At 44.0% G+C, this 17,996-nt stretch overlaps 1 protein-coding gene across 2 annotated transcripts; it reads right to left on the bottom strand.

Annotated features, from left to right (window-relative positions):
* Positions 1-15,388, bottom strand: B3GNT9 (UDP-GlcNAc:betaGal beta-1,3-N-acetylglucosaminyltransferase 9). 2 transcript variants are annotated; one of them, XM_026714482.2, is made up of 2 exons: positions 14,827-15,388; positions 1-2,521 (listed from the first exon to the last, which is right to left on the bottom strand). In XM_026714482.2, the coding sequence occupies exon 2, from the start codon at positions 2,455-2,457 to the stop codon at positions 1,210-1,212; it is 1,248 nt and encodes a 415-aa protein (XP_026570267.2). In that variant the 5' UTR covers positions 2,458-2,521; positions 14,827-15,388; the 3' UTR covers positions 1-1,209. The 2 variants fall into 2 exon arrangements, with proteins under 2 accessions (XP_026570267.2, XP_087796615.1); XM_087940489.1 differs by having other exon boundaries at positions 14,845-14,933.
* Between the last annotated feature and the right edge of the window lie 2,608 nt (positions 15,389-17,996).

Raw genomic sequence — 17,996 nt, 5'->3', positions numbered from 1 at the left:
TTGACTTACCACAGTTTGTTTAATGACCGTTCAAAGTTACAGTGGCATTGAAAAAAAAAAGTAGACCTATGACCATTTTTCACACAAGCATGGCAGAATCCCCAGCGTCCTGCGATCAAATTTCAGTGAGATCAACTGACTCACATTCATGACGGTTGCAGTGTCCCAATGCGATCCCCTTTTGTGACCCCTGAGCAACTACCTCAGTTAGCAACACAAACGTTGGGCTTAATTGTGGCCCTATTTTCGAGGACTACCTGTACAGCAGCAGCAGGCCCATTGAACACAAAACCAACCAGTGTGTTGGGTTAAAAAAGGGCGTCAGACAAGTGCGTTTTGTAGATCTCCAATTCTGGGAATTTTCTTAGGATGGTCATGGCTTTAAAAGTGTCGCCAGAAGGACTTCCTATTAAGTAAACTAGTTGGGGGAAGAATCCAGTGGTGGGATTCAAATTTTTTTTACTACCGGTTCTGTGGGCGTGGCAGGGGAAGGTTACTGCAAAATCCCCATTCCTTCCCCACCCCACTGACCTGCTTTCCAGCTCCATTCTCCTGGGCAGGGCAACCAAAGAAGACCCAGCCAATCAGCTGGGACTCGGGAGGCAAAGAATAGATGGGGCCAGTCAGAGGTGGGATTTGCCAGTTCTCCAAACTACTCAAAATTTCCGCTACCGGTTCTCCAGAACTGGCCAGAACCTGCTGAATACCAACTCTGGGAGAATCGCTTATAGGAGTTCAAATTACTAGGTGGTTTCCTGTCTGGAATTGGCTATAAAAGATTAACTAAGATGGTTGTGTTTAAATATCTCACCCTATGAAAGCTAGAACAGGGGTCTCCAACCTTGGCAACTTTAAGACTTGTGGACTTCATCTCTCCAAATTTGCTGGCTGAGGGATTCTGGGAGTTGGAAGTCCACAAGTCTTAAAGTTGCCAAGGTTGGAGACCCCTTCCCTAGATAGCCCTCAAGATCATCTTCAACAGAACTGAACCAGGTCAGAAGGAAGACGTAACACCTAACACCTGCCTTCACGCAACACACAACAAGCTTGATCAGAGTTAACCTGGGTTGATTGTTTTGCAGGTTAGCACATTGGTTTGTGGGTTAGCACATGGTTTCTGCTTGGTTTCTGGTTCACTGTATTGGGTGGACCCCAGAAAAAAACCCCACACAATTCAACATCCTTGTGTGTAAATGGTGTCCGCCAGCCTTAGGCACCATAATTTCTGGCAGGGTCTTTACTCTTCTTCCATCGGAAAGCTTTCCTGATTTGCTTGTTCTGGGTGCAAGAGAGCCGTGGGTTGTGGAGGAGGTTCCACATTAGCCAGATTTCAGCGATCTTCAGACCATGGACCACCATGAGGTCTTTATAGAAACAAGGATCAAAAGTCTGCAGGTTGGGAGCTGCAGAAGGTTTGAGTATTCCAAAAGTCTTGAATCCTTCGTGCAAGACGGGCTTCAGGTTGATTCGTTGCAGGCACATGCCCAAGAAGACATCGTCAATTGGGAAGAGTTCCACTTGGGTGCAAGCTTGAGCAAGCTTCTTCAAGGTGCTGATGGACAACAAGAACCCACCGCCTCCGGCATAGGCTGGGTACATACCTAGCCCGTACATTGTTTCTGGAATGTAGTATTTGCTTTGTCGGATTCGGATCGGTTGTGCATTGTAGATGGTGTCCCCAACGAAGAGGTCCTCGGAAGGATTGCAGCTTTCCAGGAAGTTGACAATGTTCTCCATGTTGACAAAAACGTCAGCATCCCCTTTGAATATGAACTTGGTCCTGGAACAAAATTCATCAGCCCAGCTTAAGAAGTGTATCTCTTTCAAGGTCAAGTTGAAGAAAGTATCCAGGAAGTCCCAAAGTAAAATGTCCCGGTACAACTGGCTCTCTTGACGGACCAGGGTTTCCCAAGTTGGCAGTGCCGTCTTGTTCTTCGGAACGCCGAGGAGGAAAACTCTTTGGACCTGCATCCCGTTCACCAGACCTTCTCTCCCCCATGTTCTGCGTACAATCTCACGGTGGTCGAACTCCTCAACCAGCGACTTTACGGCCACGAGCAGGAAAGGCCTTTCTGAGCTCCTCGTGCACTTCTTCGGCTGATTAATGAGAAGGTTGAATTTCCGGTTGTCCTTGTTCCTTAGGTAAAGTCTAAAATCAAAGGTAGAATGAGTCGGGAGGGCCGGAGGGGTGACTTGGTGTCCCTGGCTTTCCAACTTGGCATCTTTCATAGGCGAGATGATTCTAGGCTCCGACGCGCGGCTCTCTGCGTTGGACCACTCCTGGAAAATGGGAACATGAAATAAATCCCTGTAAGTTGTGGTTGGTGTCTTCTTCTGGCCTTCTGCTTTTTCTTCTCGGTGGGACGTGTGGCCCAGTTGGGAATAGAGCATGGTGAATAGTGCTATCCCCAGGCAAAGTGTGCAGATAGCATCTCTCCTGAGTTGAACTCTCATCATTTCCAGGAACTTCAAAGAAATATCCACAGTAGCACTAGGGGAAATCTTTGCTGGCGAGGTCCATCTGCAAATACAGACACTGTAGGGTTAGTACAACCTTTGCCACGTCATTCAGAATCTCAAAAGCGTCTCCCACTCAGGAGAGGGATATTAATCATAACTTCATAATAATTCATTAAATATATGCTATCCAATTCCCAGGGACTTTGAGCTAAGTTAGCAGCAATCTATCTTCTTCTTCCATATATACTGTACATAAAAGCAAAATGCCCCTCATGCATCATCACCAAATCTCCAGAACCGTAAAGCCTGCAAACTTGAAATTTGGCCCAAATGCTCCTCTTGGCTTCTAGGTGCTTACTAAGAAAGGATTTTTCGAATTGACCATCAGAGCATTTAGAGTATTTCCTATATTATTATTATTAACATGCTCTGATGCTAAGGAGTTCTACTCCCCCTCTCCACCTGAAAAGAAATCTTGTTCCAAATACAAAACACAAGCAGAGGAGAGGAGTTTCAATTTCAGTTTTAGTTTCACAGCACCAAGCAGCTTTAGTACAGAACAGTTAAGCTAAGCCATGCCCAGGCTCCTTGCTGTCTCCTTGCTCACACAGCAAATACTGTTTCCTTTTCCAAACAGCCCTCAACTCTCACACACTGACAGGAAGCTAGCCAGATGAATACCATTGGATGCTGGTAGGCAGAGGCGGAATTCCCCCCTCCCTTATTTTCCTCCCCAAAAACTAAGCCCAACCACATAGTTTCGTAGCAAAGCACGAGTATAGAGCTAGTAGCTTGAATGGAGTTACATGTTTACTGGCTGGATGCCCTTCCTGTTGCCAATGCGGAGTTCTTTTCCAGCAGATATATTCTCATTGTGCCCAGAGAGAGACATTTGCCTCTACCTAGGATAAAACTCAAGCAGCCTCCGAAATGGAGCTTATCTTAACACCTGACTGGCCCCCTTTTACAGTGTTTTTTTTGTGACAGTCATTAAGCAAATGCGGCAGTGTGAACATGTCATCAGTGCAAACACTGCAGTAGTTAAGCGAACCCGTTGCATCCTGTGAGTAGTGTGATGCAAAGAGCAAAGACATTTGATGAGGTTCCTTGCCAAGCAAGAGATTAGGTCCCTCGATTAAAGACAGGTGGCTGCAGCCTGATATAAAAAGATGGCCCTGACCCATGGATCCTTTGTTGGGATCAACTGTCTGACTTTCTGCTTCTTGTATGATGTTCATGAGGATTCTGCTCGGGAAATTTTGACCGCTGGACTGTCTTTTGACAGTCCCTGATCTGGATCTTGGAGCTCTGGATTAAATTTGGACTGTTCTTCTGCACAATCCTGTTAAAAGTGAGTCATTCAGGCAAACTTATTTCAAGACTCTGTTTTTCTTGAGCATTCCTTGTTGGCAGTGATTTCCTTGACCTTGAGTAAACTGCTAATTTCCATAGCAATTTTGGTGTGTGTGAGTGCATAATTGAAAGCAAATAGAGTCCAGAGCCTCTTCTGTACCTTAATATCTACATTCCCTTGTGGTTGCTTTAAGAACAATCTTCAAGAGGGCGACAGCTTTCACTTCATGACTGTAGAACAGAGGCTGTCAAACTCGTGGGCCAGATGTGCCATGCGCTAGCCACGCCCATGCTCGGCTTAGCAAAGAGGAAAAAGTCCCGATACATCATGTGACACTACCATGACGCCGTGACTTTGACACTGCTGGTCTAGGGGGTTTCTCAGGAGGAGATGGTCCTGAGCTCCTGAGAAGAGCAACAAAGATGATTCGGGGACTGGAGGCTAAAACATGTAAAGAATGGTTGCAGAACTGGGTATGGCTAGTCTAGTGAAAAGAAGGACTAGGGGAGACATGATAGCAATCTTCCAATATCTCAGGGATTGCCCCAAAGAAGAAGGAGTCAAGCTCTCCTCCAAAGCACCTGAGGGCAGGACAAGAAGCAACGGATGGAAACTAACCCAGGAGAGAAGCAACTTAGAACTAAGGAGAAATTTCCTAACAGGGTGGACAATTAATCAATGCAACAACTTGGCTCCAGAAGTTGTGAATGCTTCAACACTGGAAGATTTTAAGAAGAGACTGGACAGCCATTTATCTGAAATGGTACTGGGTCTCCTGCTTGGGCAGGGGGTTGGACTAGAAGACCTCCAAAGTCCCTATTAGATTCTATTCTGTTCCTATTCCTATCTATTCCTATCCTATCCTGGTTGATGCCATTGCCATCCCATGACTCGGAAGCCAAAAAAATGGAAATTCAGAATTGGCTTTGTCTGAGCTGGATTGAGAAAAGTTATCCTTCCTCGAGCCTAATTTATCTCTGGGTGTCTTGGTGGGCTTCTTCTGGGAGTTAAAAGCCCCCACATCTTAAAGTTGCAAGTTTGAGAAACACTGGCCTTGAGGGATTTCACATTCCCATTTCGAGAAAGCATTTATTTGGATTGATTGGGATTTCCACATGGTGGGGAAAAGAATTAAAGATGGAGATTAGGACTGTGCGGTTGGAAGACCAGGTCTCTTTCTAAAATATATCAGGAGGGTGTTAGAAAGATGCAGGGATTTAATCATGGCGTTGCAGCGGCCATCTTGACTTTTTTTTTTTTAACCTGCTCGTAGTGGATGTTCCTACTACCATGGTTTTCTTTCCTTCAAAACCAGTGTTGTTTTTTTTAAAGGGTATGTGTAATTAAATAATAAAATTGGAAGAGGATAGAGTGTTTTTCACCCTGCATATATTTTAATTCTGGATCCTGCAGGGGCAGATCACTATCCTGTGCCAAATTGTAATTTTTAATGTGACAGAAGAGGGAGAAATAATGACTTGCCAGCTGTTGAATAATCTCGTCAATTTACCAAAATAAATACCATTTAAATTTGATCAAGATTTTGCTTAGGCTTTTAGAAACTGGAAACACTTTAGAAAAACAAAGAATAAATTTTATTCTGGCCTTCTTTTCTTTTTCTTTGTGGTCTCTGGCATACTCAACAAAACTCAATTTTAATCTTTATTGTAAATTACCAATTCAGGGTTGCAAGATGCTGAACAACCACTGGGTGGCATCAAAGGATTGTAGATTTCTTCTCTCTTTGCCACCCTCTGTTGCTTGGCTGGATTTCTGCAACTCAACTCTTAAGTACCCACAGCCCAAACCTCCTAGCAAAAGTTACGTATCTATTCTTTCTACTTCCCATTCTGGTAAAATAAATTGCTTGTTCTTAGGAAGGTGGCAGCAGATAGCAGCTCTGAAAAGCTAAGTAAGTTTAGACCTGGTTAATATTTGGAGGGCAGTCACCAAAAATTCTCAGAGCCGTAGGGTCAAATGGTATCAAAGAACATCCTACAGAAATGCAAATTACTGGTGTTAGGAAAATGACGTGGATGAATAACAGAATTGAAAGGGACCTTCTAGTTGGAGACCCTATACCATTATTTATTTATTTATTCGTCAAACAAAAATTACAAATTCAAACTAACAAAATGAAAAAAAAAACTAAAATGTGTGACAAGGATGATACGTAAGCAAGTTAGTGCACTTACGAAAACCCACTTAGGAACTTCTTAAAAATAGGATGGGGTCCACAGAAATTAAGTTGGAGTTAAAACTGGGAAAATAGTAGCCATGCCATCCCAGACAAGTGGCTGTCTGGTCTTTTCTTAAAAGCCTCCAGTGATGGATCACCCACAACTTCTGGAGGCAGGTTGTTCCACTGGTTAATTGTTCTCACTGTTAGGAAATTTCTCCTTAATTCAAGTTGCTTCTCTCCTTGTCCATCCATGTCCATCCATTTTTTTTTTCTTGTCTTGCCTTTTGGTGCTTTGGTCTCCAACATTGGCAAAGCTGGCCGGGAAATTATGAGAATTGAAATCCTCTAAGCTTAAAGTTGCCAACGTTGGAGAGTCCTGCTTTGGAGACTTAACTTGGCTCCCTCTTCTTTGTGGCAGCCCTTGAGGTATTGGAACACTGCTATCAGGTTACTCCTGGTCCTTCTTTTCACTAAACCAGACATACCCAACTCCTGCAATTGTTATTCATATGCTTTAGTCTCCAATTGTTCTGACCCAAGCCGTTGTCCAATAAAACAAACACAAACGAAAGGGAACAGAAACCTTTTAATGATTCTTACGAATCCCCGGTTAAAAGGCTGCTGCAAACTAATTTGATAAGCACAAGCCTCGCCAAAACTCGCCAAAACAAGAATAACAGATAAGGTTACCTAGAAATATTTTACAACACCAGAGTCTTCAAATACCAACCTAAGATACTGCAATGTCCACGAGGCTGAGTTTCAAAACGTCTTTGCTTCCTGCAAAGAACATCCGATACACAGCTGGCTTTTATCTTCTTGAAGGAGGGGCCATTACCTTGCAGCCTTACTCCTGAGTCTCCGGTGCTGTTGCAGCTGCTCTTTCCTGCAAGCAATCCTGCACGCATGCGCACTTGGCACAGGCTCCTTGGAACCTCCTCATTGCTGCTGCCAGCCCCCACAATCCCTGAAGCCAGCAGTTCACTCCCCAATGGTCCTGGCCCTTCATCTGAGTCCTCGCTCTCCTCAGCCGCCCGTACCTGCTGCCGGCTAACCACAACACCAATCCCCAGTCGTCTTTGTTGCTCTTCTCTGCACTCTTTCCAGAGTCTCAACATCTTTTTTTATAGTGTGGTGACCAAAACTGGATTCCAAGTGTGGCCTTGAATTTGAGGTTACCAAAGTCAAGCATGACTTAACATCTTGACTTTTGGAGGATGTGTAAAAACTTTACTTGTTAATTTCTTTAGTATCTTCTGAGTCCACGCAACAAACTTGAGTCCCACCCTTTGGACTCAACCACTCAGCCTTGACTTACACAAGCTGCGCTGTTTTACGAAAGAGAAATATTCTGAATATGATCATAGAACTCTTTCTTAGTCCAGGCAGGGAATCTAATGCATGATACAAGATTTGTTCAGCTGATGGAGAGGCCCAGCTATGTTGAACCCTGGGTTAAAGAGGATTTTAGTGTGGAGCTGGCTTGACTTAAGATTCAGGATGCAAATGACAACTTTGGATGTGATTCTTGGCCCACTCCAGGGCGTAAGTCAATATACTCAGGCCTTGGAACCCCCTCTTGTGAGAAACCACGCCCATGTTTCCAGGATTGAACAGATTTTGCTGGCCAATTTCTCGGAGACCATAGAAAGCAGGCCAACCCCTAGTGCTTTCAGCAACAACGGTCTCTCCCACGGCCAGGACCACCTCTAAAAGTATCAGAGCAAAAGCCAACAAACAGAAAGAGGAGGCATTTCCAAGTAGAGCTCTTTTTAGGAAAGCACAGCAGGAACGATTTTCTTGATACTTCATAGATCTGTTTGAAACCAGGTCCTAAGCTACAATGTGTTTTAATCACCATTGGAAGAAAATGCCAATAACAGAATAAGAGTTGGAAGGGACCTTAGAGGTCTTCTAGTCCAACCCCCTGCCCATGGCAGGAGAATCTACACCATTCCAGACAAATGGCTGTCCAGTCACTTCTTAAAATCCTCCAGTGTTGGAGCAATCACGACTTCTGGAGGCAAGTAGTTCCACTGATTAATTGTTCTCACTGTCAGGACATTCCTCCTTAGTTCTCAGTTGTTTCTCTCCTTGATTAGTTTCCATCCATCGCTTTGTCTTGTCCTCAAATATTTTGGAGAATAACTTGATGACCCCCTCTTCTTTGTGGGAGCCCCTCAAATATTGGAACACTGCTCTCATGTCTCCCTTAGTCCTTCTTTTCACTAGAATAGACATACCCAATTTCTCCAATTTCTGTTTTAGCCTCCAGTGCCCAAATCTTCTTAGTTGCTCTTCTCTGCAAAAAAGTTTCTATCTAGAATCTCCATGTCTTTTTATAATGTGGTGACCAAAACTGGATGCAGTATTTCAAGTATGGTCTTACCAAGGTATTATAAAGCGATACTAACACTTCAAACGATCTTGACTCCGCCCCCGTTTATGCAACCAAGGATTGTATTAACTTTTTGGGAAGCTGCCACACACTGCTGGCTCATATTTCAGTGACTGTCCACTAAGGGCTCCAAAGTCCCTCTCGGTTACCATTTTTGAGCCAGGCTCCAGCTAGTTCATAGCTGTACGTTTGTTTCCTGTTTTGTAGCTCATCTCAATCGGGTATCCTGGGCCTAAGTGTACAACCTTACTTTTCTCATCGCTTGAAATTTCCTTTTTGCTAGATAGGGCCCCGTGTTCAAGTTCTGTCAAGATCCTTCTGGATCCTGAGCTTATCATCTGGGCGCTTGGCTGCTCCTGCAAGCTTAGCGTCCTCTGCAAATTCGAGGAGCGCTGCAGAGATATTCTCCAACACGTTTTGCAACTGGCGCCTTCCCCAAAGGCCTTTTTTTCCTTTTTTCTTCTTAAAAGGAGAAGAATGAACAAAGGGAGGGTAAACTTTCCTGCTGCTTATTAAAACAGTCAAGGGAGGGACAGCCCATCTAGCATATGGCAGGCTGGGTTGCCGAGCATCTGATGCAACTTTTAAAGGGATGTGGATCTGGGCTGATTATGCAAAACGGGAAGCCAAGTTCAGGCAGAGTTTGAAAAACAATCTGTGCCCGTCCCGTGTCCGCCCCCCCTCCCCATTTTCTGACTGTTTTCAATCAAAGCTGATTAATGAAGGGATAATAGAGAGGAGAGCCAGGGCTGGTTCCGAATGTCTTCAGTTGGAATTCTGCCTTGACTTTCCAAATACGAATAGCTTCCAAAATGATATCCACAAACAGCCAAAAGAAGAAAGAAAAAAACCCTGCATAAAACTAGAGCTGCCACCAGAGGCTTTGTCTTCTGAGGTTTTGGATTTGTGCTGGAGCCTATTGTCAAGGAACTTCTCGGTGTCCTTTGGACTGTTTTCTGTGTGGTATTTATAGGGTGCCTGTTGTGTGTATTAAGTCGGCTATAAAGTTGTTGGCTGTTGTTTCCTTGTGCTGCCAAGCCCTAAGCACTTGATAAGCTGGGGGTAAGTCAGCCCTCCTCTTGACTGGCAAAGGGTCTGTTTCCCAGGCTTCCATCACTTCCCTGGCTGTTTTTGTGCCTGCTCGTCCAACAATCTTAGCTGCAAAAGTGAACGTGTGCCCTTGTTTATCGCAAGGGGAGGTTACCAATGAGTTTGGCTCTCCTCGTCTGACCACTCGCTTGCATTCTTGCAGTCTTGCACCTCGTCTATCCTACAGGGGCAATCCATGCAGGGGATCCTCCAAATCTTTTAGGCAACCAGGGATTCAGGGGTAGGATTTAAAAATCCCAGCAACCGGTTCGCTGCCTGGTTGCTGGGTGAGCGGGGCCATGGTGGTGGTGGTGGGGAGGAATACCGGAACTTCCGGCTTCCGGTGGGCCTGAAGAGCCCCGGGGAGGCCATTTTTCACTCTCCCAAGGGTCCAGAGGCCTCCCCCGGGCCTCTGGGAGGGCGAGAAAAACCTCCCCTGGGCTCTGGGGGCCCTCCGGAAGGCCTCTTTCCCCCCCCCCAGAGCCTCTGCATGGACCCTGCACTTTCCCCCATCGAATATGGGCCACGTGGAGACTCCGTGGAGGAGCGGGGCTAGCCGGTTGGTTGAAATACCAGTTCGGCGAACCAGCTGTAACTTTAACATCCGATTTGCCTGAACCAGTCGAAACCAGTCGAATCCCACCTTGCAGGGATTGGTTCTGTCGAGAAAGGTTTTTCCATGGACCAGAGGGGGCCGAGCTTTCACGCACTGCTTGTATCCCGTGGATGAGGCTACGTGTGTTTGTGTGGATCTGTTTCTGGTGTGCTGTGGACTGATGCCAGTCCACTGATCAGCAGTTGGGGCCCACCGCAGTAGATTATATTAGAAGTATCAAGGGATCTTTACAGGGCATAATTTGTCTTCATGTGTTAGCCTCTGGATGGTGTGCGATTCCCACTTGCAAATCTCGGAAGTTGTGTTCTTCTGCTTCCAGAAAGTTTTTGATACATGGCCAGGTGTGCCATGTAGTTGGACTCATACCTTGTACCTTCCTTTCTCTCCCCATCGTGTTGCGCAGACATCTTACAGAATAACAGAATTGGAAGGGACAATGTAGGTCATCTAGTCCAGCCCCCTGGCCAAGTAGGAGACCCAACCTCATTTTTGAGAGATGGCAGTCCAGTCTCCTCTTGAAAGCTTCCAGTGATGAAGCTCCCATAACTTCCAAAGGCAACTTCTTGTTCCAGGGGTTGATTGCTCTCACTGTCAGAAAATTCCTTCTTATTTCCAGGTTGAATCTCTCCTTGATCAGTTTCCATCCATTGTTCCTTGTCTGGCCTTCATTTGCTTTGGAAAATAACTTGACCCTCCCTCCTCTCTGGGCAGCCCCTCAACTATTAGAAGATTGCTGTCTGGGTCCTTCTCTTCCCTAGACCAGCCATGCCCAGTTCCTGCAACTGTTCTTGATATGTTTTAGCCTCCAGTCTCCTCATCATCCTGGTTGCTCTTCACTGCACTCTTTCTAGAGTCTCAACATCCTTTTTGTAGTATGGTGACCAAAACTGGGTGCAGTACTCTGGGTGTGGTCTGACTAAGGCTTTATAGAGTGGTATTAGTACTTCCCTTGATCTTGATTGTATCCCTCTGTTAATGCAATTTAGGATTGCATTGGCTTTTTTGGCTGCTGCTGCTGCACACTGCTGGCTCATATTAGCTGGTTGTCCACTAAGACTCCAAGATCCTTCTCACAGTAACTGCTATTAAGCCTGGTTTCATCTAATCTATATGGGTCATTTTGGTTTTTCTTGCCTGAGTGTAGGACTTTACTTTTCTCTACCTTGAATTTCATTTTGTTAGTTACGGCCCAGTGTTCAAGTCTGCCGAGATCCATGTGGATCTTGAGCCTATCTTCTAGGGTGTTGGCTATTCCTGCCAACTTAGTGTCATCTGCACATTTGGTAAGTTCCCTTTCTATTGCCTCGTCTAAGTTATTGGTGAACATCTTGTAACAAAGGATTGTGGTGGCCACTTTTGAAACGCCAGAGCTGGCTGCCACCTGCTCCCAGGGTCACCCACTGCTAAGCCGAAGCAGACTTGCAATGTAGGATTGTCCTCTGTAACCCGGGCTTGGTGGCTACCACTGCAATGGGGATGTTTCCCTCAAGCTGGAGATCTGTATCGGAGGTTCTTGGCTCTAAGGCTGGAGTCTAGTGTTTGTTTCTCCGTGTTTAGCCCTACAAAGCAAATTTCTCCTCATGTTTTGCTTGGGAGGGAACCGGATTCCGCCGAATAAGCATGCTTAGGAGATGCCATTTTGTTTGCTGCCTGCATGGGGGGGAAAAACCCAGTGCAAAGAAAACCACTTCAGACCCAGACTGATTTACTGTCTTCCCCTATTCACCAGCCAAAGTAAAAAAATAAGATGGGTTCAGGAAAAAAAATCTCTAGGCATATAAGGGCCTGACTATTTTCTTTTTCCACATTTCCTGGAATGCTATGCCTGCCCAATGTTATCTTCAACTTGTCTAAATATTACGTAGAGGTGCAGGGGAGAGTTGTTTAAATTCTGCACCACAAGGGTTTTGCTATTTGAAGCATAGGGATTCATCCCAGGAAAAGTTAAAATGTGTACATTCTCTTCAAAGAAACCCTCTAATATCCCCTTATTGCACATTTCTTGAAGGATTGGCACTTATTCAGCCGCTCTGTTGGCATAAAACACTCAAACCCAGTTAGTTAAAAGACCGAGTGAGTTGCACGCGCATCATAGTTTGTTTGCTGACCTATCTAGGAGGTTAATGCATGGTTCAACTATTGCACAAACTCAGAAATAAGTCAAACGCAGGGGATCCTAAACTTACAACCATTTGTTTAGTGAGCGTCTGAAGTTACAATAGAACAGGGGTGGGCTCCAAATAATTTAACAACTCTGGGAGCGAAAAAAAGGCTGCGGGGGACGGGGGTGTGCTGCACCCACCCCCCACGCCCCATTTTCAACCTAGTGAGCCTCCCTGCACCACCCTGGGAATGGAAACAGGCCGCGGGGGGCGTTTCGCCCTCCCGGGGCTCCGAAGGCTCTCTCTGGAAGCCTGTTTCTGGCCTTCCAGAGCCTCCACACAGGCCCTGCATTTACCTGCAATGCAAAATAGGCCACGTGGGGGCTCCTGGGATGGGGGGGGAGTGGGGTGGGCAGGGCCAGCCAGTCATCGGAAGTACCGGTTCTGCTGAACAAGATATAAAATTAACATCCGGTTTGGGGGAACCGGCGCGAACCAGCTGAAACCCCACCCTGCAATAGAACTGAAAAAAGTGACTGATGACTGTTTTTCACATTTATGACCATTGCCACGTGGTCATACAATCAAAGATTTGGACGCTTGGCAATTGGTGTGTGTTTTTGCAACCTCTTGGTAAGCAAAAGTCAACCGGGAAGCCAGATTTGCTGAACAGCCATGTTACGATCTGAAACAACTGCCGTGATTCACTTAACAACGGTGGCAAGGAAAGGTCGTAAGCTTGGGGCAGAATCCACTTTAAAGAGCTGAACTTGCTTAGCCACAAAAACGTTTGGTTGAATTGTGGCCTTTAAGTCAATTTAAGAAACCGATTATGGGCGTGATAGGAACTCGGTAAATGTATTCAGCACATGCTTCCAGACGACTCAACTTAGCGTCCTGCGGAGGCAAGTAAGGAATTCAGCAGAAATTCCAGAATAACATTTCATGTGGCGATCAGATGACCTGGAGACACTGTGGATGCATATACTGATTTGCCAAGTGTCCCAATTCCGATCATGTGACAACAAGGCTGCTGCAATGGTCATAAATGCGAGGACTGGTCATAAGTCACTTTTGCTCAGGGCTGTTGTAACTTTTTGACTCGTTGCAAAAGGAATGGATCTTATTGCATCTCACATTCTGTTTCATTCTGCTGTCTTCACTTTTAAGAGCCCATGCAGATCTAATCACTATAGCCTGTACCTTTTAATAGTTGCTAAAGGAAGGTTATAAGTCAAGGACTGCCTGCATTTTAAATTACAAGGTGCCTGCCTAATTCTATTCTCCCTGGCAGCAGCTCAACCCAGTGTTGGCTTTCTTATACATTTAAGAGGTGGAAGGGACTTTGGAGGTCTTCTAGTCCAACCCCTTGCTCAAATAGAGAACTCTATTCCATCTCAGACAAATGGCTTTTCTTAACAGATAACAGATAATCAGAGTTGGAAGGGACCTTGTAGGTCATCTAGTCCAACCCACTGCCCAAGCAGGAAACCCTACACCATTTCTGACAAATGGCAGTCCAGTTTCTTCTTGAAAGCCTCCAGGGATGAAACTCCCACAACTTCCAAGGGCAACTTCTGTTCCATGGGGTGATTGTTCTCACTGTCAGAAAGTTTCTCCTTAATTCCAGATTGAATCTCTCCTTGTTCAGTTTCCATCCATTATTCCTTGACTGGCCTTCAGGTGCCTTGGAAAATAAGTCAGGCCACTCTTCCCCATCACAAGCTTCTCAAGTATTGGAAGAGAAGCAATCATGCATGTCCCCCTTAATCTTTTTTAGACTTCCACTGCTTAATTGTTCTCATTATTAGGAAATTTCCCCTAAATTCTAGGCTGTTTCCCTCCTTGATTTAAGGTGGTTACATCTGATATTTTTTTTACAAATCAAGGATTCTTGTCTCACTGCTTTCCTGCGGAGACCGGAAAAAGAGCGTGGGAAGAGATAACATGGAGAAAATATTGCTCTTAAAACCCCCGATTGCATTTTCGATCTTTTTTCAGCTTTCCCGTTGCACGCATATGCATGCATCAATTTCCAAGATCATTAGCCTGGCTGAAGTTACAAAATAGCTTCTTCTGCAGTTTTGCTATTTGGAATGCAAAGTTATTTTTTTAAAAAAAATATTTATTGTTTTATCATAGATTTCAATGTTAAATTTAATTGACCACTTTTTCCTCTCTCTTTTTTTTTAGTACACTGTTTTCTTCTTGTTGTTAGGGTTGAATGTATGCCTTTTTGTTTCTTTTTATTTATTTTACGTTTTGCATTTCGTTCCCTAGGAAGGCAGCGTTCTTAAATCTATGATGCAGGGGAGATAGGCTTATTTTGGGGAGTGGGGGGTGGCCCTTTGAGCAGACGCATCCCTAAAATTTGGAAACCCTTGGAAAATAACCCCTTTTCTTTTGACTCCCTGGGAGATCAGCTCAGTCCTGTCCCAAGGAACAGGGAAGGCGTTTTTGGGATGGTGGGGGCTTTTTACCCCCTTTTGCTGATGGGGGAAGCAAGACCCCACCCTGAAGTATTGCAGAACGCCAAGAGAAAAGTGGGATCCCCTCCTTTCCAAATGTGTCAGTCACCCAGTCGAAGCAAATCCTCCCAATCCGTTGCAAAGCCTCAACTCTTACCTCTACAGCATTCCCAACGTCCGCCTCTGCTCCGTTAAGGCTCCGTCCCGCAGTTGCCAAGTTGGCACATCTGGATCGTGTTACTTCTGGCGTTCCTCTCGACGTATAGTTTGGAAAACGTAGCCGAGCTGTAGGAAGAGCGCTTCTGTTTTTACCCCTTTCTGGTGCATTTCACCGAGGATCTGCTTTCTCTAAAGAGGATGACATGGGAAAAGGGCTCGCCCTTGCCTCTTCCACTCCTCTTCTTCCCCACTCCTTTTCCTATCCAAGGACGGCTTCCCCGCGTTGCGCGCCTCTGGTGAAAGAAAATCTCAGTTCTTTTGCCTGAGAAAAAGGCAGATCTTCCTCTGGTCCTGCTCACGTGACCTCTAGCAGATGTTTTGGGTCAAAAGGCTTGTCTATCTGCTTGGTAGCCTGCCGCATACAGATGTTTGCCAGAAGCAGCAATAATAATAATAATAATAATAATAATAATTGGCAGGATCTGCACACAGATGGGGATTGTTCGGTACACAGAACCTCTGCTGAATTGCCTTGCCAGAACTAGAAAGATTACTAATTCAGCTATTTGTTTTCTTTTTAAAAAAAAAAATATCCTCATGGTACACTTCTGGCAGAACTTCCACCTTTGAAGGAAGGGGACACCCCACCCCCCTCCCAAGTTCCAGGCTTAGAGCAGGGGTCTCCAACCTTGGCAACTTTACGACTCGTGGGCTTCAACTCCCAGAATTCTGAAGTCCAAAAAGTTGTAAAGTTGCCAAGTTTAGTTTAGTTTTAGTTTAGTTTACTTTATTGTCATTGCATCTCATTGCACTCCCAACAAGGTTGGAGACCCCTGGCTTCGAGTGCTTTCTAAGCCAGAACACACACACACACACACACACACACACACACACACACACACACGGGATAGGGGGAGGCTTTGACTATTTTGATGGAAGAAAAGAAATATCAGTCCTTTTGTTTCCACATGGAGACGGCTTGTGGGGCTTGAAGTGGAAAAGAATGAAACTCTGATTGTGGGTTTTACCGATTCGCTTGATAGATCTTTGTAGAAATGGCTTGTTGATGTTCTGATGACAACCAAAATCAAAAAGGTGTGATTTGATGTTAGTGCCTTATTTTACTGCAACGGAGAGAGTCAGAAAGTCAACACTTCTTTTCTTTTTTTTTTTCTTCTTATCCGCTTCCTCCTGCCTCTTCCTCCCCACTGTTTTCCCATTTACTTTCCTAGTTTGTGTCTTATTTTTTATTTTATGAATAAAATAAAAACATTAAACCTTTTTTTTTTTAAAGAATCATATTAGATGTAGCTCATTGTCCAAAGGGAAATTATTAGAGCTTGAAAAACAGGACTTCGGTGGAGAGATTAAAATGCAATATATTATGAAGGAATGGTGAGTGAAATTGACAGATTTCTATATAATCCGCAATAGCTATAATTGCCTGATTATAGTTCAGTTCACTCATTTTTAATGCTGAACAGAGCATTAGTTTATTTTGATTTAAAAACCAACACTGTTTCCACATTGAATGCTAAAAAGGAAACAAATCCAATTCTATCCACTAGTTGCATTAGAAGGGCTGACATACAGCAAAATAGTTCAAAGGATGAAAATTAAACATTAGTACAAAATTAATAAGTCTTTGATTTACAATTGAACCCCAAATTTCTCTTCCTAAGTGAGATAGTTGAGTTTTGCCTGCGTTTATGACCTCCTTGCCACTGTTGTTAAGTGAATCACTGCAGTCGTTAAGTTAGTCACACGGTTGTTAAGTGGATCTGGCTTCCCCGCCAACTTGGCTTGTCAGAAGGTCTCAAAAGGGGATCACATGACTCTGGAATACAGCATCTATCATAAATATATGCCAGTTGTCAATTATTTGAATTTTGTTCATGTGATCATAGGGATGCTACAGTGGTTATGTGAAACATGGGCCACAAGCCATTTCTCCCTAGTGGCGTTGTAACTTTGAATGGTCACTAAACAAATTAAGTCAGGATTACCTGTAGTCATCATCATCATCCTCTTTTAATGACCCCATAATCCCTTGCAGGATGGAATCTGGGCAATTGAATGCAGCTGAGTGTTTACTGGCCGGATGCCCTTCCTGTCACCAATGTGGAGTTTTATTCAACAAATATATTCTCAGTGCGCCAAGAGAAATAGCTGCCTCTATCTAGGATTGAACCCACAGCCTCCTGATCATGAGGCGAGAGCTCCATCTCCAGGCTACCACACCACTTTCAGGATTACTTGTAGCAGCTTGGAAAAATAAGTCTAAGCAATAGTTTTTCTGCTGTTCAGCTATAAGCAGAATTATAAATGTTTTTTTAAAAAAATGCCACAATGCTCATTATTTTCATGCTCTTCCTTCTGGTATTCTCTGCATGATTTGATGGGAAACAAATATATTTTGAATATTACCACATCTTTATTAAAATCTCTGGTAGGCAACCAGGATATTGATATTGTTGCCTTTTAATTGCTTTGAATTAAAACAAATATACAGCTCTGATTAAAAAGAACATATAGTGAAATATTAGTGGAATGAGTACGATTCTAGAAGTTAACAGTCATTTACAATAAGATGTTAAAAGTCTTAGCCAAAATCTTTTAGCAAAACAGAAGCAGTGCAACAGAAAGTTTTCCTCCTCGATTTAAAAGAAATAGCACTATAGCATTATATCCTCTTGGTTTTTATTTTTAAGGTAAAAGAGATGAGGTTTTAATCATTGTCAAATTATAACTGTTAGTATTTGATCTAGCATTACAGCCTTGTAGTGCTAATATGTTAAATGTGGCTCCATGTTTTAGCACTAATGAAAAGACTAAGAGACGCAAGCAATTAAGCACAGCAACTATAAAGATTAAAGTGAACATGTGCTCAATTTCCCTGTTCAACTTTAAAAAAAACAGTCAGATCATTCTCATGCAGACCAAGTGTTTTTTCGAATCAAAAAAAATATATCAAATTTCTGCTTTAAAAAAATTGGATTTGAAGAAAATACAACAGTTCTATCCTAAATACCTGAGACTCGTCTTGTTTCAAGGAAATGTGCTGACAAGTTTTCCAAAATCAGAGAAAAATGTTTGGAATCCTAGAAGATTTAGTTCCTTAACCTTGGTAACTTTTAAGGGGGTTGGAGTTCAACTCCCAGAATTGAA

This window comes from Pseudonaja textilis, chromosome 11 (genome assembly GCF_049901715.1).
Source record: "Pseudonaja textilis isolate UNSWEBS1 chromosome 11, rPseTex1.2, whole genome shotgun sequence".
NCBI lineage: Eukaryota > Metazoa > Chordata > Lepidosauria > Squamata > Elapidae > Pseudonaja > Pseudonaja textilis.
Note: the sequence above shows the minus strand (reverse complement) of the source record. Positions and strands in the feature narration are given on the sequence as shown.